The sequence below is a fragment of the Sorex fumeus genome, unplaced genomic scaffold (genome assembly GCF_029834395.1).
Source record: "Sorex fumeus unplaced genomic scaffold, SorFum_2.1 ptg000094l, whole genome shotgun sequence".
NCBI lineage: Eukaryota > Metazoa > Chordata > Mammalia > Eulipotyphla > Soricidae > Sorex > Sorex fumeus.
In genome coordinates, this window is record NW_026606151.1 from 21,175,367 (window position 1) to 21,196,220 (window position 20,854).

Genomic DNA, 20,854 nt, shown 5'->3' on the forward strand with positions numbered 1-20,854 from the left:
TGACTTATGTGTAGCGGGGAGGAGAAAGACGGTCACTTTCTCCCCATCTGCCTCCACCACCAGGGACCCGGGGTTATTGGGTTCTTGTCTTGCCTTGCAGAAAAGAATTTCAGGAGTAGACAAGCAGCGAAGTAAATAGATGTTATTTTATTTGGAGGGTTTTTGAGGTAGGGGAGAGAGAGAGAGAGAGAGAGAGAGAGAGAGAGAGAGAGAGAGAGAGAGAGAGAGAGGGGCGCTCAAGAGAACACAGACTTTTCTAAGGGCGCAGAAAGAGCCCCTGTGAGAAGACACATCCCAGCACTGGACACGAAAATATGAAAGTACACATCTCAAGAGGGAAGATGCAGGCAACACACATACTTGGGCACCATATGTTGCTCAGCCACTTGGGCCCAAGCAGCACCTGGGCTTGGGCAGTATATGCCCGCCCTTCCTTTGTTCAAGGTGGCCTTTATAGGGTTTCTCCAACCTGCCCCCATTCCACCTAGGTCAAAGTCCGTTGCTAAGGAGGTTAGGGGGTGAGGGCTGGGCCTGGGGGGGGCGGGGTGGGAATGGTGATGGTCTTTGAAATTTCTTTCTTGGCCCTGTGCCTTTCTTTCCTGCAGGAGCTTCTCTGGATCTGTTGGTGGCGCCAGGTGAGGGTCTTATCAGGCCTTAGTTCCTGTTTTTCCTGTTTTCTGCAAGGTTGGCTTTTGCCATTGCCTTGAGAGGGGACCTTCCCTATCTACCTGCCTACATCACCCTGACCCTCACCAGGAGTAACTCCTGAATACTAATGGCTCAGCACTGCTGGATGTGATCCAAAATCAAAAAGAAGCTACAGGAGAATGGAAGGTGATAAGGATATTCGTGGTCCCTCAAGAGTCCATGGCATTCCTGTGACAAGGGCCAGCCAGTTTAGCTTTCCAATATGCAGATAACTCCCACCAGGATTATATTGGAACCTCCCAAATGCCATTCTTGGCTTTTCTGCTGTGAGAATCCTGATTTTTCTCGTGGACATGATCTCTCTCTCTCTCTCTCTCTCTCTCTCTCTCTCTCTCTCTCATTACATCTTTTTTTTTCTTTGTGGGTCACACCCAGTGATGCACAGGGGTTACTCCTGGCTCATGCACTCAGGAATTACTCCTGGCAGTGCTGGGGGGACTATATGGGATGCTGGGAATTGAACCTCAGGCTAGGCAAACATCCTACCTGCTGTGCTATCATTCCAGCCCCTGTTCCTGTCATTTTAATCTCAACAGCCTGAAGACGTCCAATAAAGAATAGCTAATGGTATGACTGGTGTGGGGAAGAATAGCAGATTAAAGGCCCAGCCAGAAAAACAACAGAAAGGAAGGATGGAAGGAAGATTATCTCTTTTCCTCTTTTTCTCTCCTTACCTATGCCCAAGTAGGCTCTTGGAACCCAGACAGACAGCACGACCAGGCAGGGCTTTTACCCTCAGTTGTGTAAACTCTAAAACGACAGCACAGCACAGCAGCAGCAGCGGTCTATCTGTCCCGCCGCCAGCATTCAGTAGTCTCACTCTGCTTCCCCCACCCCAGGGAGGTCAATGGTGATGGGCAGGTAAAGGAAGGAAACAAGGGCCCAGCTGGTTGGTCTTAGTTGCAGTTTATTCCAATCCTCTCTCAATCCACTCCTGTCTCTTTCCTCTCCCTCTCCTGCTTCTTCCTCCCCCATGCTACTTCATTCTCTTTCTCAATCCCCCTTCATCCTCCTTCTCTGGAGTCTGGATTCTGATCCTGATCCCCTTTCTCCTCTTGCTCTGGAATCTGGATACTGATCCCCCAGCCCACTCTCGCAGTCTAGTTAAATCCCCAAGCATGAGGGGTTGGGGCTTACACATAGGTGTGGTGACAATCAATAGGGGTAGAATGCTTTCCCTCGGGGACATCTGCTCCTAGGACAGATCGTCATTATCAGATCTGCTCTAGGATTCCCCTGGGTGTGTTTCTCCTCTCCTTGTCCAACGAACATATAAGCATATATAATATAAATCATTTTGTATGGATACAGTAAGTAAGAAATACCTCAAACTTATAGAATTGCCCTCCTAGGGCCATCTTGATCTCAGACCACAGTGCTCAGGCCAGATAGTCTTTCCCTAGCAGGATCCTAGTCTCGTCGTTACTTTTGGATCATGACAGCATTTGTCTATGATCAAACTCTTAACTTATATTAAGAATCGTGGCACTTTGGCCTGGCCCATTTCGATGCCAGGGTCGCTCACCGCTTGTCCTGGGTCCATTCAGTCCCTCATCGGGACCCTGCTTTTGGGGTGCTAGGAACTAAGGGCAACTGAGGCTTAAGTCGAAAAAGCAGATGCCTGGGAGTGAACAATAAAGTAAAGTAAGTAAAGTAAGGCCCTCCCGTTGATCATCGATTTGCTCGAGCGGGCCCAGTAACGTCTCCATTGGAGACTTTGTTGTTACTGTGTCTGGCATATCGAATACTCTCGGTAGCTTGCCGGGCTCTCCGAGAGGGGCGGAGGAATCGAACTCGGGTCGGCCATGTTGGCTGCGTGCAAGGCAGACGCCCTACCCGCTGTGCTATCACTCCAATATTCAAAGCCAATTAAATTCTAAGTTACAAAGCATAATGTTAACGGTCTTCCTGTATCCATACAAAAAGGGCATTGCTTTAAAGTAAACTGTTCATAAGACATAAGGAGAGGAGAAAGGCAATATTTCACTCATACATATAAAATCATAGATTTCTGAGGAATCTGACCTTACAAATTAACAGAGTCTGATTAGGGGGAAAGCTGATTAACTGGGTGGGGAGGAGAGCATATGAAGATTTTACAGATAAACACAATGGAATGGAAGTGCCTCAGAAGCACTGTGATGGGTGTAACCAGATAAACCTAAGCTCCTTGTGGAGAAAGGGAGAAAGGACAAAGCAATGTCATCCTACACCCAGTGATGAGGTTCTGAGCACAGTGATTTGAGCCAAGTGCCAAGAAAGCCAGGACAACAGGGAACTGCTGGCGTACAGGACTAGAGCCGTCCAGTGACAAGGTGCAGTATAGCAAAGCACCAACCAGGAGACAGGTAACAGTTTTCCTTGCCAGAGGATTCCAGATCCAGAACGCCTACAGGAAATGTAAGAACAGTGTAGGGACAAGACCAGATGATGCACCAGAGGCACCAGGATGCAGTAATTCATTCAGACCAGAGAGACAGTGACAACGTACCTGAGGAACCTGGACTCATTTACTTGTGCTGTAGAATAAACTTCAACTTCTTGAGCATCTGTGGTTTTTTATATGCAGATCTTTCATACAATTTTTTAGTTTGTTTATTGGGTCACACCCGGCAATGCACAGGGGTTACTCCTGGACCATATGGGATGCTGGGAATTGAACCCGGGTCAGCTGCGTGCAAGGCAAGCGCTTTACCCACTGTGCTATCCTACAATTCTTTAGAACCCACCAGCCCGGAGGGGGGGAGGGGGGAAATCCACTTGTATGCTAACAGATGGATCATCACAGATCACAGATCACAGATCATCCTGTTATTCGTTGAATGCCTTGAGCAGGCCCCAGTAACATCTCTTTCATCCTAGCCTTGAGATTATATTCAAGGCTCTTTAGGAGAATGAGACCCATCATTGTTACTGGTATTTGGCATATTGGGTACGACACAGGGAGTTTGCCAGACTCTGCCGTGTGGGCAGGTTACATTCGGGAGCCTGCCAGTTTGTCAAAGTAAGAATGCGATGTCATAATAAAATGTCATTCGCGGCCACGCAGTTCCGGGATCTGGTTTTTATAGTCTCTGAGTCTTGGCCGCTGATGGGATTACACGGCGCCAGGGGGCCAGTTGGTGGGTGTGACCCCCGCCTACTGGAATTTGGAGGATCTGGGTGGAGGATGCTCGACTCCAATCCCAGTAGGCTGGGTCATAGAGGTGGGTTATCTCCTTTGCTTTCTTCTTTGCAAAGCCACCTTCAACAAAAGCAAATCAAGAGCCAGCCAACTCGGGAGAAATTGTACTTCTTTAACAAAAAGAATTTTGACGGGAGGACTGCATCAGGAACAAAACTTGCCAGAAATGTCTTTTTCATCAGAGAGGCAGCTGCAAAGTATGGCAATCATCATCATCATCATCATCTGTTTATCAAATGTTTCCTATTCTCACCTTGTGTATTGTCTTCCCCTTTAAACAACATCAGACCCCTGAACTACAAAAATGTGTTTTAGATAAAGGTTTTATTTCACACACTGAATGAAAGCGACTCCCTGAAAGACACTTGCAAACAGCCACAGGACTCTCCTTTAAGGGGAACTCTCTCCCCAAATCGGTCTTTTAAATGGAGAAAGCAACATTTAAATGTGCACGTTGCGGGCTGGAGCGATAGCACAGCGGGGAGGGCGTTTGCCTTGCAGCTGACCTGGGTTCAATTCCCAGCATCCCATATGGTCCCCCGAGTCACCACCAGGAGCAATTCCTGAGTGCATGAGCCAGGAGTAACCTCTGTGCATCGCCAGGTATGACTCAAAAAGCAAACAAAACAAAACAAAAAAATAAATTTGCATGTTTTTATTTACTGCATCTTCCGTGGTGAGGATCTTGCTTCCTCCATTTTAGCAAAGGGTATGTTGTTGCTATTGTTTTTGTTTGGGGGCAATACCCAGAGATGCTAAGGGCTAACTTCTGGCTCTGCACTCAAGAATTACTCCTGCAGGTGCTCAGTGGACTGGATGGGATGCTGGGGATTGAACCAGGGGCAGTTGCTTGCAAGTCAAATGTCCTACCAGTTGTACTATCCCTCCAGCCCCTTAGCTAAGGTTTTTAAATTGATCTCTGAACACCTAAAGCTCTGAGAGTGAGTTACTCTGTCTGAAGCTTGTGTATTTGTCCAACCTTACGAGAACCAGAGGGATAGAGGGTACACTTCTTTGTACCCAGAGATAATCTTTATGGGAAGATTATTCACTTGCATGCTAACAGATGGATCAGAGAAACATTTATGGAAACACTAAATTTGCTTTCTCCCTCTTTTCTTAAATAGTGTAAGAGTCTCAGTCAAGGACCAAGAAGTGTGCAGAGAAAATTAGTTTTCCCATTGATTCTGTTGCTCATCAGACGAAGGCCAGCCAGTACTTCAGAAGAAATGGTTGATGTAAGAAAAATACATTTGGGTCTGGAGCGATAGCACAGTGGGTAGGGCGTTTGTCTCGCACGCGGCCAACCTGGGTTTGATTCCCAGCATCCCATATGGTCCCCTGAGCACCGCCAGGAGTAATTCCTGAGTGCGGACCAGGAGTGATCCCTGTGCATCACCGGGTATGACCCAAAATGCAAAACAACAAAACAAAACAAAAAAACCCACAGAAACATTTATTCAGGTGCCAGCAGCCTGAGAAACTGATGGGCTTGTCTCCAAACCATTTTAGTCTCAGGCTGGGCTCAGAGTTTGTGAAAGGCTGGCACCGGAAGGAAACAGCAAAAGCAGAAAAGGGGAATGGGCTGGCAGCCTGCCCTATTATTGATTTGGTGAAGTCATTGGGGTACACAGATTTTTTTTTTTCTAACATTCAAGATAAGGTCCCTGTAAGGTTTGCTGGGGACTGAATGGCAACCGGTGTATGTAATAGCGACATTCCCAGAATCAGGGATCGCCCTGCCTCCAGCGCAGAAGACAGGACTCAGGGCCCACCCGGACAGGAAGCCACCAGGATGCATTCCACATTCCTCACGTCCACCCCCTACAGACAACAGGCCAGACCCAGCACACCGGTTCCTCTGGTCTTTGTTCCCTTCTCCCCTTTTCCTGCCCAAGACAACTTAAAAGCCCCCTCAGTCTCTTCCAGGGCGTGACTCTACCCCAGACTCACCAGAGGTTCATCGCTTTCCACCTGAGAGTACACCCCAATAATCTTCTCTTATTTCCTTCACTTTATTCATCTCTGTCCCTTCGTCTGTGCCAGACTGGGTTCCCAAATCTATCAGTCCCCTCTGCAACATTGCCCTCAGTGGTCTATGGGATACCATCAGGAACCAAACATCTATTTTCTCTCTTTTTCTAGTTCATGGTTGGAACCCTATTTCATTGCTTAACTACATCGTGGTCTTTCTTTCTTTCTTTCTTTCTTTCTTTCTTTCTTTCCTTTTTTTTTTTTTGAGGGAGCACAAGAGGTGGTGCTAAGAATTTATTTCTCTGTACACAGGGATCACTCCTGGTGGGCTTGGAGCACCATAGGGGGAGCATGGATTTGAACTTATGTAGGCTGTTTGGAAGTCAGGCTCTCTGCCCACTCTAATATTTTGCCAGTCTCTTAAATATATTTTTATAGGATTTTTTTTTTTTTTTTTTTTTTTTTTACCATCAGGGGAAAGGTAGAAGTGGAGGAGTGAAAGTTCTAAAGTTTCTGTGGGGAAGAAAGGGAGGGGAGTAAGCTCACTGCTTTACTTTTATTTCATGTTCTTAAGGATGTCCAGATGTCCAGATTTGTCACTTCAGCATGCATGCAGATTATTTCAAATTATTGCAAGCTTGGGAGAAATTCCACCACTTTCTTAATCTTTAACTTTTGGGATATCACCCCAATTAGGGTTCTTTGGCCTGTTGAGATCCCTGTAGATCTCGGTGATGGGATCAAAGTTGCCCAGTGTGGTGGTGCCTGCTGCAATCTCCAACCTCAGCTGCCAGCCACAGCTTCCTGGGCACACAACTAAGATGACACCCGTGCCACAGGGAACAAGGATGATGGGCACCAGCCAGTCTCCTTGCAAGGATGGGCGCTCTTGTTTCCTTCAGTCTCCCTGCAAGAGAGAATGGTGTGTGTATTTGGGGGGGGGTGGGCTGACGAGGACGGCCTCCCCCTCGATGGTGCTGGTGTCACGTCCAAGTTCAGTGACACGGTAGCAGAGACGCAGAGGGAAGCAGGACAGGAGTTCATCTCATCGCTCGTTGCGGTGGGTGCAGGGATTGTGACGGTCGTGGCACTCTACCCCACTCGACAAATGGTTCAAAAACTGAGGCTGCTTCAGACTCCAAAACTACAGTCCACAGTGTCAATTACATCATGCACGATTAGCTGCAATTATCACTTATGTTTACATCAAAATCAAAGCAACTTCCCCACATCCTATGGATTTATGAGGAAAATGAGATACCATTACATCCATCTGTCCAAAGGGAGAGCGCGATGCGGCCAGAATGGGTGCCGGGGAAAGGAACAATTTCATCAGAGAGAGAATTAGATAGATTTAGTTCACCTGGGAACAAATGGCCCTTTACGCTGCTTGGGGTCTGGGACACTTTATCCCACTCTTTTGGGCACGATATTTGCTGTCAGTCCCTTAGTCAGCATCGAGACTGCAGCTTCTGATTACTCAAGACCAAATCGCATATGGATTCTGTTTTTTTTTTTTAAACTTTTTGGTTACTTACAAGGATGTTTTTGTCCTTATTTAAGTGATGTTTTTAAGAATTAGAGCAATAACTTTAACAAGTAAAAGAATTTTGGTTAATATATACAATGCCACCTCAGAGCTCTTTTCTGCTTTTGGTTTTTGGGCCACACCTGACAGTGTTCTCGATTTAGTATCAGGAGTCCATCGACGTGCTAGGCATCCAACCTGGGTTAGCCATGTGAAAGGAAAACGCCCAACCCGCTGTACTATGGCTCAAGCCCCTCCTCCTAGTGGTTCTCAACATCCGGACTGGCAAATTCATTGTGTTGTTAGGTTTGAATGGGCCTAATTCAAATCCGGTCCTTAAGGGACAGCCTGGGAGGGGTGGGGAAGAATTAACGGTAATCTGATAATCCTAGTTGGGAGTAAATCCTGAGTACAGCAGGGAGTGGCCCCTAAACAAACAAACAAAATCAACGATGTCAGAGTCCTGTTTGGGCAAGAGAAAGAGGTTTTTCTCCTCCAGGGACTTGCTGGAGGTGATCAAACTGCTGGATGGACCCAGCTGTGAGGTGGGGTGGGATGTGAGGTGGTATAAGTTTTTACTAGAAGCAAAACAGCAGGCCAAGTCCGCTGGTCAGACTGACATAGTACAGGGGAAGGAGGCAGAGAGGGGGAAAGGAGAGAGAGAGAGAGAGAGAGAGAGAGAGAGAGAGAGAGAGAGAGAGAGAGAGAGAGAGAGAGAGAGAGAAAATTAATACAATGTTCAAAGGCGGGCTGGAGCGATAGCACAGCGGGTAGGGCGTTTGCCTTGAATGCCGCTGACCTGGGTTAAATTCTCAGCACCCCATATATGGCTTCCCGAGGACTGTCAGGAGTAACACCTGAGCATCGCAGAGTGTGACCCAAAAAGGAAAAAAAATTCAATGAACTGAAATTGCCCGGCCCAGCCTGATCAGTCCGCGAGGTTCCATACAGGCTATGATTATGAGTAAGATCAAGAACAAAGCGTCCAACCTTTATTTTTAACAATTGTACAATTGTATATTTATTTTGCTTTTTGGGTCTCACCAGGGATTACTCCTAGCCGTGCTTCGGGAAGGCTGGGAATCGAACCCGGGTCTGCCGTGTTCAATAAAAGCCCTAACCACTGTGCTACCGCTCCAACCACCAAGCGCGGGTTTTTAAACCGGAGATGTTACTTGTGCTAAGGGCAAAATAGACCCAATTCTTTTACCCACATGCCTCGGCTCTGCCCCAAATTTGCGTAATAATGAGTCTAGTGTTAACAGTCTTCAAAATGAAAATGAAGGTGGCTCTGAAAAGAGCCTTTGGGTGGTTAGGGGATGTCGGGGAAGAATCTACGCCCGCTCCCCGCGGATGCGGCGGGCCAGCTGGATGTCCTTGGGCATGATGGTGACGCGCTTGGCGTGGATGGCGCAGAGGTTGGTGTCCTCGAAGAGCCCCACCAGGTAGGCCTCGCAGGCCTCCTGCAGCGCCATGACGGCCGAGCTCTGGAAGCGCAGGTCGGTCTTGAAGTCCTGCGCGATCTCGCGCACCAGCCGCTGGAACGGCAGCTTGCGGATGAGCAGCTCGGTGGACTTCTGGTAGCGGCGGATCTCGCGCAGCGCCACGGTGCCGGGCCGGTAGCGGTGCGGCTTCTTGACGCCGCCCGTGGCCGGCGCGCTCTTGCGGGCCGCCTTGGTGGCCAGCTGCTTGCGGGGCGCCTTCCCGCCGGTCGACTTGCGCGCCGTCTGCTTGGTGCGGGCCATAGCAACCTCTTCTGCGCTTCTGGAACAAGCGTTTGGAGTTGGCGCCTGAACCCGGCTTTATACTCACCATCCGATCCTGATTGGTCAGAACTGTGTCGCAGGAGTAATCTGATTGGTCTTTCCTTCAAGCGGCGCTCTTTTCATCTCAGACACCGCTTTCCTTTTCCTGTGCTTCTTCTCGTCTGTTTTTACAAGAACTTGTGGCCATACGCCCTGTGAGCTGACTGTTTTCAAATAAAGCGTGTACGTGAAACTAGGATCTAACCTGGACTCGGTCTAAGCCTGCGCCCAAATTGATAATAAGTGCATTTTTCTTTCGCATTTTTCTCTTTCTAGGTGAAGCAAGGGGAAACTACAGCAAAATATATTCATTTTGTCTCCAAAAAAGTTGCTTCACAATTGCATTGCCTTAGGCTTTTTTAATAGTTGTACCAACACATAGAGCAATTTAAATAAACTAGCGCACTGGTTCGCTGGAGGCGATAGTTAAAGGCCAAAGCTATTTTGGTCACTGTAGGATAAAGCTTTGTTTGCATCAGCTACTAGGACCGTAATATGTAAATCGCGAGATTATCACCATTATAATGGATTTTCATTGGTCAATTATAGTCCCCACAAAGTAGCTGATTTTCCCGGTTTCAGTTCATGGGACTCCAGGCTCTGCAAACAATGGCATTTTCAGTACTTTTTTAAATGTACATTTTATGAAGCTTGTTTCAGTGGCAAAGTGGGGTGCTGCGAGGGACAGATGAGTGCTTTCATGAAACTACTAAAGTTTTGTTGGATGAATTAAACTAAATGGGAGATGGAATAAATTCATTTTTATACCTAAAACTTAATGGGCTACTTATCCCTAGAACTTCAGAGTGTTCAGATCTCTTGCCGAAATTGTGGGTGGCTCTGAAAAGAGCCTTTGGTGTAAGTAGGGCTTCGGCTTCAGTCTTTACTTGCCCTTGGCCTTGTGGTGGCTCTCGGTCTTCTTGGGCAGCAGCACGGCCTGGATGTTGGGCAGGACGCCACCCTGCGCGATGGTGACTTTGCCCAGCAGCTTGTTGAGCTCCTCATCGTTGCGGATGGCCAGCTGCAGGTGGCGCGGGATGATGCGCGTCTTCTTGTTGTCGCGGGCCGCGTTGCCCGCCAGCTCCAGGATCTCGGCCGTCAGGTACTCGAGCACGGCCGCCAGGTAGACCGGGGCGCCGGCGCCCACCCGCTCCGAGTAGTTGCCCTTGCGGAGCAGCCGGTGCACGCGGCCCACGGGGAACTGCAGGCCGGCTCGGGAAGAGCGGGTCTTGGCCTTAGCGCGAGCCTTGCCACCCTGCTTGCCGCGTCCAGACATGGTGTGGTACGATGAGATGCAGATGCAATTGAAGCCTGAGTTGCAAACCGCACCCTTTATAGTTGCAGCAAGGCGCGAAAAAGGAGCTGAGTCATTGGCTAAACTCGCAGTTCCGTTTTAAGCTGAAGGGCTTCTTACGCTTTTTCTGATTGGCCAATATTGACGCAACGTCATTCAAGCGGCCTCCAATCACATGCACGTATTACGAGACTTCATTTACATAAAAGTTTTGCATATAAGGGGCGAGCCTGGCTTATCGTCACTTCGTTTTCCTGATCCCATTCAGGTTTTCTGCACCATGCCTGAACCCGCCAAGTCCGCTCCTGCCCCCAAGAAGGGCTCCAAGAAGGCCGTGACCAAGGCGCAGAAGAAGGACGGCAAGAAGCGCAAGCGCAGCCGCAAGGAGAGCTACTCGGTGTACGTGTACAAGGTGCTGAAGCAGGTGCACCCCGACACGGGCATCTCGTCCAAGGCCATGGGCATCATGAACTCGTTCGTCAACGACATCTTCGAGCGCATCGCCGGCGAGGCGTCCCGCCTGGCGCACTACAACAAGCGCTCGACCATCACGTCGCGGGAGATCCAGACGGCCGTGCGCCTGCTGCTGCCCGGGGAGCTGGCCAAGCACGCCGTGTCCGAGGGCACCAAGGCCGTCACCAAGTACACCAGCTCCAAGTAAACTACAAGTAAGCGTCTTCACATCACAAACCAAAGGCTCTTTTCAGAGCCACTCACAGTTGCAGTAAAATAGCTGGCACGAGTTTTATAATCGGCTGCCTTTAAGGTCAGGGGATGCACAAGACAGTAAGTGCACATCGTGCATTACTTGGGTAATTAGTTTTGTCTGCGATGTAACTTAGAAGTACCTAAGTACATATACTTTTTAGTTCACTTTGTTTTTGGTTTCACTTTACTGAAACGAGCCCGTCCCTCCCGGCCGCTTCTAATTGGTTAGCGGCAATTTTTGAAAAGCCCGCCTTTAAACGCGGTTTGCCAGATTCGAGTCCGCTTGCTTCTTTTGAAAGTTTCCCGCTGAAAAAAACAAGGCAAAAGGTGAGTAATTTTAACAATGCCACACAGCACCGGCCTCTGGAGCCACTTGTAAATTCAGGGTTCTGTGTTTTTTTTTTGGGGATCCTGGAAGAAGTTCATTCAGTTAGGCACTGCCCTACGGAGACGAGCTGAGCGGCGGGAGTGCTAAACCAGAGGAACATGCAAACTGTGGGAAGCTAATTAAGGAGTTATCCTTAAAATTTTGAGCTCAGCTAGTTGGGAAAGCCAGTGTTTAATCGCCAGGATGTTTGGAGGGAAATATGCAAGTACTCGCCAGGCAGGAGAGAGCTTTTAACCTTGAGGTTTGAGCCCAGGGTTAGGAAACTTGGACAGAAGTTAGAAAGTCGTTTTCAAGGAGAAATGGACCCCAGAGAGGCCACAGAGATGGTGGATGAAGTGGGAACGTTAAATAAAAGCGCGGGCTAGGTAGGAGCCAGAAACAGGGGGCGTGATGGGAAAGTCCTTCCGTTTCCTCTCCTGCGTCTTTCTGCAGAGTTTCTAAAGCGTTGTTAGCTCCTTTGGCGTCTTCTGCCAAAAAGTCTTTCCCTGGTCCGTATATTGTTTTTAATTGTTTTTACAATACGCAAACATACTCCCGGTGTGAATAAGTGGGTGTGGATAAGTCCCCGTCACATCTACGGTCAGCCACGATGTCACTGAAAATTTATGTAAAATGTGCAGGTCTATCGGTCACATCTCTAAAATGAGGTTTTCAATTGCCCGGTTCCTCCGGCCCACAAGATACCCGAGGGATAGAGAGCCTTCCTTTCACTGCATCCTGTACTTTGAATTTGCTGGTGGCTTCCGAGCCCCTTCCCTTTCTTCTTGCGGTTAGAGAAATTTGCAGCTCAGATGAGCCGAGGCTAAGTGCCCTCGGCGGGTGCGGACGAGAACTGCTGCCCTCGTCTGCCATCTCGTGGCAGAAAGGCAGAAGCGCAGTTCCCTGGCACTTCACAAGTTGTTTCAACTCTCTACTAAGTGGGTAAGTTTGGGTAGAAAAATTTGTCTCCCTTTAAGGCAAGATTTAACTAAGTTTATCCAAGACACTAATCGGAGGGGAGGGGGTGGAGGGTCCGGAGAGACAAAGAGGAAGAGGAAGGCGGAGGAAGAGGTGTGAGTGGAGGGAAGACAGCCAGCACCTATCACCAGTGTCTACACAACCCGGGTCTAAGAGGTGTCAAACCGTGTTCCAGATACTACAGTAACCAGACAAAAAGTATAAAAATCTTTCCACGTGAGTATTTATCCTACATGGGAGATAATACTGATAAAAATAAATGCTCTATACACGACATTGTGCAGAGTTTCTTAGTCATCGTGCATTACAATTTTTCATGAGTGGGTTTCAGGCATGCAACATTCCATCACCAGTCCCTTCACCAGTGTCAACTTTCCTCCACCAGTGTCCCCAATTTCCCTCCCACCCACCAGTCTGTCTTTATGACAGGCATTTTGTGTGTGTGTGTGTGTGTGTGTGTGTGTGTATAAATTCAGACTCTGTGTTTTACAGTCCTGTTACTGATATGATTTCACGTACAACACTTTCCCACCCTTCAGCACCCCCCCCCCTCCTCCGGAGGGACCACTTCCTTCCACATTGTAACTCCCTTCCAAAATGCGGATAGATACCTGGTTGTGAAATACTTATTTTTTAAATTTCCCTGGTGTGATATTTTCACCTCTGCCGTCATTGATTAAATACAGTCTTGGTCTCTTAAAAAGATTAAGTTTCAGGTCTCCAGACTTTGGAAAATTTTGGTTCTCCAGATTTTGGAAAAAAACTAACAGCTAGCAGAGGATGGTTTCGATCCATCGACCTCTGGGTTATGGGCCCAGCACGCTTCCGCTGCGCCACTCTGCTGACTTCCGCCATCGGGGGTTTAAGTAGCTCCTTTGAGAGATCGTCTTTGAAAGGTCGCAAGTCCTTTGAAATAGTTTTATTTTCCTTTTCAAAGCCTGCCGCTGATATTATTCCTGCTCTAAACCACAGAACTAATCAATCGGTATTTCACCTCCAAATCGCCTGAGTCCCAAATCACAGTGCTTCTGGCAGGAAAACAGTCCGTCGCCCTACTGCCGCTCTCACACAGCAATAGCAACTTGATTAGAGGCACGAATGTTTGAGTGAGGCAAAATTGGAATTTAAAAAAAAAGATCCGAGTTCAAAAAGGGCATTTTCTGAAGTTCGAGGTTTGAAGTTAATTTTGAGGAAAAAAAAAAAAAGAAAAGCTTCAGCGTTGCATTGGCCGGGAATCGAACCCGGGCCTCCCGCGTGGCAGGCGAGAATTCTACCACTGAACCACCAATGCTTCGATAGTGGAAGAATGTTAGAAACCCTTGAAGTTTCTTCCTACCTGCTAGCGTGCTGGGCCCGACTTTGCCCCTCCCTAGATGGCGCTTCCCAGTTCCCCTCTTCCCGACCCGCCCTCGCGCGCGCCCGCTCCCTTCTTCCTTGCCCCTCCGGCCGGGCGCGACACGACGATGCTGCAAACTGCCGGACGCGGGCGGGCCCAGCGCCCCCTCCCGGCCGACGCGCGCCCTCGCAGCTTCGGGTTTCGGCTTTCCTGGCGCCGCGGCGGAGCCAGGGGGATCCCGGGGTCCCCGAGTTGAATGCCCCCGGCATGCTGGGGAGGCGGGAGAGACTTGGGGGGTGACGGGAGGCGCTGTTCTAGGAGATGCACTAGGCGTTGTGCAAAACGGAGGCTTTTGATGGTCGGGAAGGAGAGTGGCGGGACAATGAAGGTTTTAGGGGGTTGGGGGGCGCGGATAGGGCCGTTTCTCCTGCAGATGACCGCCCAACGGTGACCTGGGGGACTGCCCCCACACCCCTCCTCAGGCCAGCAGTCAAATCAACTATCTAGTAAGCGTAGATGCGTTATATTAAATAATTTAAGTAAAATGTAGACTAAAGCCAAATTGGGGAAGGGGTATATCCTAAGGGATTGGACAGGGGATCGGCCTCCCAGAAGGGAACAGGACAAGGACAGGGCAGGGTAATTTATGACCAGCACCAGGTGTTCTGTTTTTACTGCCGAAGTAACCCTGATAGAAAGGTTAGTTCGGTTCACGACCCCAATATGCTGTTAATAAACACCCCCAATTTTCACTCTGCTAATTAAGGGAGCCAATCTGCTCCATTGGCCTTAGCATGAACTGATCTGCATTTAATTAGCCCAAAATGCTAGGCTTTGGGAGTGTTGGCACTGAACATCCTTCAGTTGGTTTAGTGTTGCCTTTGGGGGAGAAGTTGGAACTTCAGTTACTTTAGGCAGAGCTTGGCATGAAGGACTCCATTTTGGTTCTTTTTGTTGTGGCTTTAGCAGTTGTGTTGAAAAGCTGGGTGTATTCCCTAGAAACCTGTGTGCACACACATATATCTCATCAGCTTTAGGTTTGGCCTAGGACAAGTATCCCTGCTCCAGTTTTTCTGAGATATATGAGAAGAAAGATATTTACCCAGGAGCAGAATTTGTCACCTTAAAACACGTTCTTGTAGCAGATAGATGGGGCCCTCATTAGTAAAGTGAGTTTTTCCTTCAGTAATCTAAAAGTGATTAAAAGAAGTTACCAGGACCTTCAACCCTGAAACAGCCCAAAGGCATGAAGACCACATTCCTTTGGGATGTAAATAATGACTTCCTGGGAGGGAAAAATCAATCAGAAAAAAGTAGGAAAGAAGTTTTTAGTAAAACTAAAGGTCAAAATACCATCCTACGGTCATCCTAAAGTCCTAGCAATGGACTTTTGGGTCATAGCTGGTGATGTTCAGGGGTTACTCCTGGCTCTTCACTCAGGAATTACCCCAGGCGGTACGCCGGGACCATATGGGATGCTGGGATCAAACCCAGGTGGGTTGTGTGCAAGGTAAACACCCTACCCACTGTACTATTGCTCAAGCCCTCCTGCATTAATTTTAAACTCAGTGAAAAGTGCTCACTCACCCTCCACTGTTACAAGGATATAAAAGGAGCCCCCATAATCCTGGGCCTTCCCTATCTTTCCCGCCTTCTTTCACTCAGCAGTGGTGTGGAGGTGGGTCTCTGGGTGGGCTCACAGTTCTCAAATCCTTCAATATTTTTCAGAACGAAAATATTTGGTAATAGATACTCAGACTCAGAGTTGGAAAGATAGAAATGTTTATTAAAAAGATGAAGAGAAAGAAACTCCCCAGCCAGGGAGGAACATAGTAAAGGACTAAGTTAAGTATGGTTTGTGGGTTTTTTTTTTATAGAAAAGTTGGACCTTTGTGTTACTTATCAAACAAAGTCCCATTTGTTTCCCAGAGATGTTAATTTAAGACCCATTTGTGTTAAAATAAGATTAACACACATGGCCATTAATCAGCTTGATCAGGAGCCAGAGAGGCCGTTTGTAGGCGGCGACTCGGGGTCTCGTTGGGATGGGGAGAAAGAGTCAGCTCCACCCCCCTGTGGTGAGGCCCCGTGTGTCTCGTCACTGCAGCCCCAAACCTGACTGTTCAGTGGCCTCTGGAGGATGGCGATCACCAGGCCGCCAGGGGGAATGGGCCAAGGTACGAAACCTATTCCCACCTGGAGTGGCCCAGCGCCAGTAACCTACTGCAGGCACAGGACGGATTTCTGCCAAAAGCCTCTGGGTTCCGAGATTCATTTCTGAGACTCTGGGATCATGGCCATTAAGCAGTTTGATCAGGAACCAGAGAGGCCATGCCTCCAATTATATAGCTGAGCCTGAGGTGGTTTGTGGGTGTGTCTCCCACATACCTAACTTTTGGCCATTTACTTTCTTGGTCAACTTTGCCCCAAGTTTTTGGGGTCTGGCCAAAGACACAGCAGCAATTTTGGGGTATCTGAAAATCTGATGTTGCCATCAGGCTGCTGATGCACTGACCTCACAGGTACAGATTGACCTGCTGGCGGCATCATACTCCCCTGGTATGTGTGTTTTGTGACTGAAATCTCCAGCCTTTCTCTGGGTCAGGATGGGCTACCTCTTCCTATCTCCCTGTACTTCCGGAAGCTTCGGCAGTGACATTCACACCAAAAAGTTGTCACACAATTAAAAAGCTACTTCAGCCTTACCGTCCTGATCACTTGATCACTTGATCACTTGTCTTCCCGTTAATCATCGATTTGCTCAAGCGGGCACCAGTAACATCTCCATTTGTCCCTGTCGCGTACTAGTGTAGCCCAATGGCGTCTGTTCGCTCTAGGAATACGAAGATCCTCAAACCGATCGTTCATGATCTTGACGAAGAAGTCTGACCATCTGGTAGGTGGGCAGCCACGCGGTCTTTTGACATCCCCTGGAATCCAGTCGGTAACAGCTCCAGTCCAGGGGTCGTTTCTAAATCTCATTACGTGACCAGCCCATCTGATTTTTACCGTCCTGATAAAAATACTGAATGCTCTGAACAAACACCATGACTTCTTAGCATCTGTATTGCAAAACATAATGCACAAAAGGAAAAGGAGAGAGAGAGAGAGAGAGAGAGAGAGAGAGAGAGAGAGAGAGAGAGAGAGAGAGAAAGTGCCTGGCGTAGAGGGAGGCTGGGGTGGGGGTGGGGTGTTGGGAGATGGTGGGAGGGAAACAGGGGACATTGGTGATGGAAATGTACATTAGTGGAGGGCTGGGTGGTGGATCATTGTATGACTGTATGACTGAAACCCCACTATGAACAGCTTTGTAATGGTCTATCTCACGGATATTCAGTTAAAAAAATTAAAATAAATAAAATGGGGGAAAAAAAGAGCAGATTAACACCTTGCATTCCCACTCAGGCTGGTGGGGACTGCCTGATTATTTAAAGCCTTTTGGGTTCTATATTTCACTATAGGCCGAGATGCTGCCCTTTTATCTCTTAGTTCTCCGGTGAGTGCAAGGTCAGGGGTGTGAATTTATGATCTTGGAAAACTGTGAAGTTCCCAGTCTCGAAAAGAGTATTAAAAAGCTAGGATGGGGACAACTCAAATGAAGCTGTTTGTAGTTGCTGGGAAGGAGAAACTCTCTCAAGAGTTGTCTCAGATGACAACTTTTTTTTTTTCTGTCCAGCAGAGAGGAGAAACTGGTTGTGTTTTTGTGCCACACCCACCGGTTACTCCTGACTCTGGGCTCAGGCTCAAGGACGAACTGTATGCAGGACGTGGGGTTAGCCACCTGCCAGAGTGCTGAAAGAGGCAGCCACAGTGTTGACTTGCAACGGTTCCATCTCTCCCCATCCACAAGACACATTTCATCAAGGCCATGTGTCAGTGTTCCTTGAATTTTCCTTGACCATAAAACTCTGCCCTGGAGCCTAGGCTGACAGATGGCAATAATGTGGAGATCAGTTTCCCCAAGCCAGGGAAAGAAGTCACAGTTTCCTCTTGCCATGCACCTGACACACATTTCATCCAAGGTCCTGTCTCAGCAACTTCCCAGAACATCCCAGGACCATAAAGTTCTGCCTTGAAGCCAGGCTGACAGGGAGACTGATAAAAGGGGCACTAATGCCAGGAGGCACGACAGAGCCTGGCAAGCTCCCTGTGATGTATTCGATATGCTAAAAATAGTAACAATAACAGGTCTCATTCCCTTGACCCTGAAAGAGCCTCCAATATAGCATGATTGGGAAGGACGAGTAAGGAGAGGCTGCTAAAATCTCAGGGCTGGGACAAAAGGAGATGTTACTGGTGCTCACTCGAGCAAACGATGAACAACGGGATGACAGTGATAGTGATACAGTCATACAGTGAATGCCAGGAGAGTTAGGCCCGCCAGACATTCCTGTGACTTTTCTGTGACTTTTGGGTGTATTTTGTACACTTGCTAACTGGTAAGAAATGCAAGGAGCCTTTAGAAGGGCCTACACAAAACAATATCTTTAACTTGGTCCTATACTTAGCAACTCCCACTTGGGGACTCCCTTTTCCTTTCTCTTCTATTTTCCAATAAACTTTTCTACTTTCCGATTCTGAGTCTGAGCATCTTGTTGGTCAGTATTTTACTTCTTGAAAATATTGGAGAACCTGGGAATCGTGGCCTGGGACAGACCCGCAATGGCTCCTATGTCACCAGCCCCTCCCCATTGAACTCTCTCCAGCCCAGAAATAGCTTTCTCGCGACTTCTTTTTCTCAGTTGCCTTGAAGCCTGAATAATTTCTCTGATCAGAATGGCATAATTGGGGGTGATAAACTCAGCCCTTTCCTGGGGAAGGATGTAGAGCCCCAAAGAGCAATACAACTTCACCCATAATGCATAGCCAAAAGTAAGGTCTTGGTGACCTGATAGTAAGATTTCTTATAAACTATTTAAAAGTGTGGTATTGCTAAACTAACCAACAGATGAAATAAACAGAATAGGGGACACTCGTTACTTCCACAGTAGCCCCTCTGCCTGCCTGAAACCCAAACAGATCATGCTAAAGTTCAATTTGTAATTTAGGCCCAGTAAGAAATAAAAATGGAACAACCGTCAGAATACATGGTAATCAATGTGCTTTTGCGTCCTCTTGCTTTCTCACTCCTGTATATACTCTCTCTCTCTCTCTCTCTCACACACACACACACACCTCTCTCTCCCTCTCTTCCCCCCTTTCTGTCACACACACACACACATACACACACACACACACACACACACACACACTGCTCTTAATTTTGGACTCCAGTTGCCCTTGGATAATAGAAGCTGTAGAAAGCAAATCTAAGGGTAACTGGGGTGCTACCCCCCAAATGACTGACAAATGTAGGGGAGAAAACTTGAGGAGAAAAACCAGTACTCCGGTGGGATGGGAGGAAACTCCTTGGAAGTTTTGGGTGGCAAGGCAGAAAGCGGGTCCCAGATGCACAGCCAACTGGGTTCCTAATCCACAACCAACCCGGCCAGGACAGAGTGGCCTGCCCTTTCGGCGGGCTTGGTCTGGGCAGCCTAGCAGGTGGACAGCAGCGTCTAGCCCCAGGGCGAGCCTGGAATGGCCCCTCCCACCCCCACCCCCTCCCCGGCAGTTGGCCCGGGTGGGGCCCTCGAGGCCAGAACGGTTGCAAGAGGCAGGGCGGACCGTTAGGGTCCCCAGAAGAGTCCGTTGGGCCATCGCGGTGGTTCTGCTGAAGACGGGTTTGGAGAGGCTGGACTGGACGGAGCCACGGCCCGGGAGAGTGTGGGGGCTCTGCGGGGAGAGGGTTTCCCGATCCTGGAGCCACGCTGGAGCTTCCCTGCAAGGCGGAAACTGAACTGCCTGAAGGAGCCGCTCCCTCTGCGCGGGAGGAGATTCTCTTTGGCAGGTAACTGCTTATGGAAGGGCAGGGTGACTCTTCCCGGCAGACTTCCTGGAGTACCTGGGAAGCACGTCTTAGGCCAGGGAACTCGGCCTCCCCATTCTCAGGAGTTTAAACTACTGATCCTGATCATTGGTAAAATCAGAAACTGAACACAGGTTCCTTGTTGCTGACTCCGCTTGGGGTGCGGAGAGTAGGGCGCTTGGTTCGCACTTGGAGAACACGGGTCCCATCCCCGGCACCACACACGATCCCCTGGGCACCCCCCGGGAGTGATCCCCGAGCCCAGAGCCCAGAGCAAACCTAGAGCACTGCCAGGCACAGCCCCCCAAACAGACAAACAAAAAATAGCACACTCAAAGTGTGAAAAACACAAAAGTATATGTTGGACAAAATGAAAGTCAGTGTCATTTTATAACACAGTCACTCAAATCCTATGAGCACATTGAATGCAAACAAACAAACAAACAAACAAACAAAAAGATATAAAGACGTTTTCCGAATCACAGGCACACCTAGTCGTGCTCAGGGCTTCCTCTTGGCTCCGCACTCAGGAACTACTCTTAGCAGTGTTGGTGACCAGATGGGATGCTGGGGATTGAACCTGAGTTGACTCCACACAAGACAAGCTCCTTACCCACTGTCCAATAGCTCTGAACCCTTTAAAATACTGATTCTATACCAATGACATAGTATCTCAGTTGTTTCTGAGCCCTACCCTGATGGGTCCAGGGTTTATTCCTGGTCTAGCCAGGGTTGACCATGCAAGGCGAATGCACCTTACCTGATGGACTGGCCCCAGAATTTTTTTTTAAATTTCTTAGAATAACTTTGATGAGCTGTCATTACCCAGGGTGCAGCGTTATGAGGAAAGCAAGTGTAAAAAGTGAGGTATTGGAAACTCCCAAGTCAACACTGGGGCTAGAGGGAAGATCTATAATCCCTCATCTTAGTCAGCTACTTTTTTTTCCAAGTTATTTTGACGATAGAAAGTGATAGAACACAAAAGTATACCACGGACAAAATGAAAGTCAATATAATCTGTTATAAGAGCCACTATCATTTTACCTTTTTCACTTCACATATAAATG

The 20,854-nt window shown here is 48.4% G+C and overlaps 3 protein-coding genes and 2 non-coding genes across 5 annotated transcripts; 1 reads left to right on the forward strand and 4 right to left on the reverse strand.

The window, feature by feature from the left end:
- Nucleotides 1-8,728: 8,728 nt before the first annotated feature.
- Nucleotides 8,729-9,151, reverse strand: LOC130040253 (histone H3.1). The gene has a single exon (XM_056132277.1). The coding sequence runs from the start codon at nucleotides 9,137-9,139 to the stop codon at nucleotides 8,729-8,731; it is 411 nt and encodes a 136-aa protein (XP_055988252.1). The 5' UTR covers nucleotides 9,140-9,151.
- Nucleotides 9,152-10,082: 931 nt separating this feature from the next.
- Nucleotides 10,083-10,475, reverse strand: LOC130040248 (histone H2A type 1-D). The gene has a single exon (XM_056132271.1). It carries the CDS (start codon nucleotides 10,473-10,475, stop codon nucleotides 10,083-10,085), a length of 393 nt encoding a protein of 130 aa, XP_055988246.1.
- Nucleotides 10,476-10,773: 298 nt separating this feature from the next.
- Nucleotides 10,774-11,203, forward strand: LOC130040251 (histone H2B type 1-C/E/F/G/I). Its single transcript, XM_056132275.1, has one exon. It carries the CDS (start codon nucleotides 10,774-10,776, stop codon nucleotides 11,152-11,154), a length of 381 nt encoding a protein of 126 aa, XP_055988250.1. The 3' UTR covers nucleotides 11,155-11,203.
- Nucleotides 11,204-13,317: 2,114 nt separating this feature from the next.
- TRNAM-CAU (transfer RNA methionine (anticodon CAU)) lies at nucleotides 13,318-13,389 on the reverse strand. Its single transcript has one exon. It is a non-coding gene; the product is annotated as a tRNA-Met (tRNA).
- A 377-nt stretch (nucleotides 13,390-13,766) lies between these two features.
- On the reverse strand, nucleotides 13,767-13,837 carry TRNAG-GCC (transfer RNA glycine (anticodon GCC)). Its single transcript has one exon. It is a non-coding gene; the product is annotated as a tRNA-Gly (tRNA).
- Nucleotides 13,838-20,854: the final 7,017 nt, after the last annotated feature.